Genomic DNA, 6,048 nt, shown 5'->3' on the forward strand with positions numbered 1-6,048 from the left:
GGCTTCAACAATTGATTCTTTTTTTATTTCCCCCCCCCCTTTTTTATGCTTTTTATGTAAAATAAGTTTCTAGCATAATTTTTTCCTCGTGAATTTCTGTATAACATTGAATTACACAACTCAATATCTTCTTCCCTTCATGCCATATTAAAAAACGAAGAAACTAATTTCAATCAGATACTAATATCCATCTGATAACACAAAATGCAAATTAATTTCTTCATTTGTAAAAGCACCATTAGTACTGTCTTCATATTCACAAATACATACATACATACATAATTTATTCAAGGAATTAAAGAAATAACATTCTGTCACACCTTGAAAGGAAAATCGAGAGGTTAACCCTATTTTAACGATTTCCTAACATACTAACATGCTAACATATTACATACATGGACTATATAACTAAAAAATATTCATAAATAACTTTAACCTATGTTTAAATGTATTCAAATTTCCTGCCTCTACTACATCTTTAGGCAAGTTGTTCCAGTCGTCAATTATTCTTACAAAAAATGAATTTTTGTAAGAATTACATTTTGCAAGCTTGACATATAGTTTGTAGCCGTGATTCGCTCTTGTGCGTTTGGACCCAAGTTCGAAAAAAGTGTTAAAGTCTAAGTTGCTGATGTTAAAAACTATCTTATAACACTCAATTAGTGATAAATAAAGTCTACATTTCTCTAGAGTTGACCATTTTAGTATTTTAATTCTATCTTCATAGCTCATATCTTGTCTTTTCTGCCGGAGTGCGATTCTGGATGCTCTTCTTTGAACTTTTTCAAGCGCTTGTATGTCTTTAACTAGATAGGGAGACCATACCGGTACAGCATATTCCAGTATAGGTCTCACAAGTGACTTATACAGCATTGAAAACACCGATTTATCCACTGGACCAACTGTTCGTTTAATAATGCCCAGTACTTTATTTGCTTTGTTAACTGTTATCGCTACATGTTGACTCCATGAGAGATTTTTTGTGATTGTTACACCGAGGTCTTTAACCTCCTCGACTGATTTAAGGTAAGTTCCAGATAGTGAATAGGATAGGACAGATTTGTCCCGTGCGTGGGTAATTCGAATCACTTCACACTTATCCGTGTTAAAAGGTAATTGCCATAAAATAGACCACTCGTGGAGGTACGTCAGGTCTGACTGTAATATTTGTACATCCCATGTTTTGTCACTGATTTCCCGGTATAATTTGGTATTGTCTGCATATAACTTGATTTGTGATGCAACTCTTGTTGATATATCATTCACGTAAATTAGGAACAAAATAGGTCCTAATATAGTTCCTTGTGGTACTCCGGATTTGACTTGAGCCCACAATGAATAGGTGCCACGGATTACGACTCGTTGCTTACGATTGATGAAAAAGTTTCTGAACCAAAGCAGGAACGAATCATCGATACCATAGCATTTTAGCTTAAGTAATAATCTTTCATGAGGTACGCTATCAAATGCCTTAGAGAAGTCTAGCAAGACCACATCAGTGGGTTTGGATCTGTTTCGCGACTTCGCCCAATCATCAAAGCAAGACAATAGCTGCGTGAGGGTGGAGTTTCCTCGCAAATATGCATATTGATTTGGATGGATCACATTCAGCTGCTGCCAAAATTCAACTCGGTTTTTAATAACCTATTCTCCTATTATTTTAACTATGATCGAAGTGAGAGAAATTTGACGGTAGTCATTTCTGATATTTTTATTGCCTTTCTTATATAATGGAGTAATATTTGCAAGTCTCCAACCAGAAGGCAGTTGACCTGTAGAAAAGGATTTGTTTAACAATGTGCATAAAGGCGATGATAATTCCGATGCACATTCTCGTAAGACTCTTGGTGATATTAGGTCTGGCCCTGGGGATTTGTATATATTCAAATCTTTTAGGTGATGTTCTATTTCTTTGGTTGAGCATTGAATGTGGGAAAGTTTCTGTTCACAGACATTGTCAAATTCAGGAAAATTATCAAAATTTTCCGTTGTAAATACCGATGAAAAAAATTGGTTCATGCTCTCCGCTATCCTTAGGTCATCTGTAATAGTTGTTCCATCAATGTCTATCGAAACTAATACGTTTGTCCCTTTACGTTTTGATTTGACATAATTCCAAAAGGTTTGGGATTCATATTTTCATTAAGTTCTTTCGCTAACTCTGTTATATAATCCTGCTTAGCAGCTTTGCATGCTTTTTTCAGAGAATTGTTTAATTTTCTATATGCATCCCAATGAACTGATCTGTCTAGCCGTTTTGCTTTCTTATACAGGGCTCTTTTTCGTTTACACAAGGTTAATAGTTCTTTGGTTATCCATGGTGAGCTTTTTACGTGCCTGACTCTCCTCTTTGGTATGTGGTCATCTATGGCAGTAAATAATAGATCTGTCCAAGCATCCCAGTTGTTATCTATACTATTATCAAGAAGAGCACAATTCCAAGGAATACGAGATAATGTTTCTCTTAATTGTACCCAGTTAGCGTTCTTGTAAAAATATTTGAATTTCTGCGATTTACGTCCGACATATGAGGCCCTGTTAGGGTAAATTCCGACAGGCGGCATTGCGTTGAATCGGCGACACACAAGAGCTGAAATGGCGACAAACGAAACCAAAGTCGAGTAAAATTGCGACAGCGAATCAAGAGTACCGAAATAATGACAGCGAATTGTGTTTTATTAAAGTTTCGACAGCGACGTCTCTGCCCACAAGATATCAACGAAAATGTCGACAGTATCCGGTCTATCCGGCCCAGCGGGCCAGCGCCCAACGGCAATTTACGGTTATTTACGATAATGATCACGCTCCCAGCGCCCGCGCAATTTTGCGGACTTTTGGCAAATTTAGCCGCCATTTTAATTTGCATGCTAAGCGTTGCATTGAAATGGCTAAGCACAAGCGACACAAGCGCCACAAGAAAGACAAAGAGGGTGGAGAAGACAGAGAAGAAAGAAAGAAGTCGAAGAAACTGAAGAAGTACCAGAGAGTGAAGAGACTCAAGAGAGATGTCAGCGATGACAGCCCTGGTACGTACAGAGTTTTGAGTCTTCTATGACTTCTATGCATGCGTTGTACAAATATATATCACCAATCCCATACATTCCACACATAACACATTCAGGCACACACATAGTCAATTTAAGACAGTGGAAACGTGAATTTAGTGTTATTATATAAATGCATAAAAATATAGCTGTGCCTGTACTAAAATGTCATTAATACATTAATCATTTAATGTTATTGATGTGAATGAGTCAGGAATTTCCCAAGTTTTACAAGAAAGTACCTTAATTCAGCTTCTGGTAATCTAGCTTGCATTTTGCAGAGTTTTATATAAATTTTAATCAGCAATTTTCAAGTTTAAGAATAAAGATGTAAAATAATATTAATATTTTTAGAGCAACTAAAACGAAGAAAACGACACCACCAACATGACAAATCAAAACATCCTAACCAAAAGAAAAGTAAAAGAGAAACCTCTCCTTATTCAAGTGGATCATCTACAGACTCTACAGTCTCTAAAATTAGCTGCTCAAACGTCTCAAACTCTTATTCTGGACATTCTGACAATTGTATAACTGACGTGTCTGAGGTGGCCAAAGTAAGCAAGAGTAATAACTTTTGGCAAAAAACTATCACCCAGTTTGGGTGCAGCAAACCTGACTTCTCTGCAGATAAACATATTGGTTGTGACACTAGTGCCAGTCAGACAAATGATACATATCTGACATGTGATGCTAGTATTGAAGTTTACAAGTTTGGTCATAATAGACATTCTGGATCTAGAAACACTCTTGTATCTCTGCATGGGAGCCACAGAGATTTAAATTCCCTCAAGTCAGATCTGCGCAAAAATTATGGATTGGTAAATGATGCTAAAAGGTGGCAGATTGGGGATTTTCAAATAGAAGTGGGAATACATGTCACTCGTGATGGTGATGTTGCATCTACTAACTCTACTGCTGGAAAGACATACATTGCCAGTAGCCAAATGGAGTGGGAAAATCTGCACACAAAGCTTTATGGTGCCCGTAGTCAAATGGGGCATTGTGCTCTTATAGGCAAGTGCAAGTTCACAAATGAATATGAATTAGCACACACAAAACTGAGGTGAAAATGGGTATTAAATTATTATTGTCGATTGCAATAAACATTTAATTGCCCAATTTAGAATGACCAAATGTCACATGTTTATGTGGTACCTGTTTGATTGTTACAATGTCACAATGTTGTCAATGTTTGTTAACATACATCTTCTGTTTTAGTACGGTTGCTTGAAATCAAATACAGATGCAACAAATTAAGTAAAGACCTGAGGAATAAGTCTGGTACAGTTTCACGAGGACCCTACAAACGTGATAAACGTGTTGTGAAAGATGAAGAACTCCTCAAGCGACTTCGTGCGTACACTGGTGGCACTGGTAGGGTTGAAGATTTTACATATGAAAGACTTCCGGAACAACAACAACTATTTAAAAAGTTTCAAAAAGGTGAGAAGTAAAATAGTTTTTATACTCTATGTATGCATCTTAATTATGTCTGTTATAAATTGCTATTTCTCACACAACTGCCATGGGATGCAGCCACCAACAACCCGTGGGATGCAGCCACCATGCGGTGCCTGACCTTTAATCACAACTGACAATAAACTCAAATAACACATATAACTGTCAGATAACTGTCTGGGTAGGTGGGTGGGAGAGGTTCAGACTTGCACGGCAACAACAAAAACTGACCTTAGCCGAAGCCTCCCCCACTATCCCCAGTCCCCTGGCATGTGTGAGAAATACATTTTCTGCCTATTTCGTACCTCAGCCGGCAGAAAATACCAATTTGTTAGACCTGATATGTTTTTACTGTTAGTAAAACCATCATAATTATCCATTCTATGGCTCTACAGTAGAAACGGCCAGGAATGAACAAGTATAAACTTGGAAATAAATTGTGAAGCAAAGCTTCTGAAGCAAAGCCATTGATTACTACTATCCCATGAATTGTCTGAAATAAATTCACTAGCGGAGTCATTTGCTGCTTCTGTTGTATCATGTTGTTTCATTCCCGGTGTGACGTCAAAGACGATGCATGAGATTTGGCCGGAAGTGCTAGGTTACGCACAGGCCGGTACGGTAATATTCAACAAAAATTGACATATCTCGGGAACTAACCACTCCTGTTGCTTGAAACTTTCTATTCTCTTCAAAGATCAATTGATGCACACTACGACCGTCCTAGTTTCTTAAATATTTGTTTTAAATCTGCCAGTTTTAAAGACCTTTAATATTTGATTTTATTCTGCAGACATAGAAATTGGTTTTCCTGGTTCACATGCCATAACTGAGATCCATGTAAAGTGTGGAAAGTGTGGTAGCATTCGAACGACCAACCGCTTAAGATATCATCAGCATTTTAAGGATAGTAAGTATGTCAAGGGCATTCCATTGGGGCACTCCATCTTTCACTGCACCCAATAAATATAATTAATGATGTCATTGTTTAGAACATTTATGTTTCCTTTTCAGATCACTGGAATAGTTGTAAGCCTGTGAAAAGTGGAGACATACGGGACATTTTCTCGAGAATGCAAATGTTCAAGGCAACGTAAGAGACGTTTCAACAGCGGCCGATTTAAATTTTCCGGAACCACTTTGGACTAACTTGTTTTTTGTTGTGGTACAAAATAAATGCTTAGTAAAGACTGTAAATGTGATTATTGACGAGATTTGAAATTAAAAAGAAGTAAAATTGATTAATTATAGCCTTCACTATTAAATGACTTATGTACTAAATAGTGACATGCTGTGTTTTATGGCTTTTATCTGTTTAATGTTCTTTAATTTTTAAGACAAGATGCGTTGAGTGAGGAACTGGACGAAGATATATCAAATTAATTTATTGATGAGGATGTAACTGATGAGGAGAATGATACTGACGACATTGGCTTTATGTGAGTGCGCGTTGCTTGCTGTTTCGTCTAATACCGTTTTATAATTTCTGTCATCATAATTTCTTTCTACAGATCGTTAGAGGAGTTAGATCCGGTTGTTGTTG

The 6,048-nt window shown here is 37.0% G+C and overlaps 1 protein-coding gene across 1 annotated transcript; it reads right to left on the bottom strand.

Moving 5' to 3' along the window:
* Positions 1-408: 408 nt before the first annotated feature.
* On the bottom strand, positions 409-2,564 carry LOC114530144. The gene is made up of 2 exons (XM_028551729.1): positions 2,097-2,564; positions 409-1,614 (listed from the first exon to the last, which is right to left on the bottom strand). The coding sequence occupies exons 1-2, from the start codon at positions 2,562-2,564 to the stop codon at positions 409-411; spliced, it is 1,674 nt and encodes a 557-aa protein (XP_028407530.1).
* Between the last annotated feature and the right edge of the window lie 3,484 nt (positions 2,565-6,048).

The sequence above is a fragment of the Dendronephthya gigantea genome, unplaced genomic scaffold, assembly GCF_004324835.1.
Source record: "Dendronephthya gigantea isolate DGI-Jeju-01 unplaced genomic scaffold, DenGig_1.0 000060F, whole genome shotgun sequence".
Classification (NCBI taxonomy): domain Eukaryota; kingdom Metazoa; phylum Cnidaria; class Anthozoa; order Malacalcyonacea; family Nephtheidae; genus Dendronephthya; species Dendronephthya gigantea.

Bases quoted from the DNA above. Each gene is read 5' to 3' on its own strand.
- LOC114530144 (XM_028551729.1), bottom strand. From the start codon at position 2,564: ATGCCGCCTGTCGGAATTTACCCTAACAGGGCCTCATATGTCGGACGT. The intron at 1,615-2,096 runs GTAAAGGGACAA...GAATTTTGGCAG, and splicing joins GAATTATGTCAAATCAAAAC to CAGCTGAATGTGATCCATCC.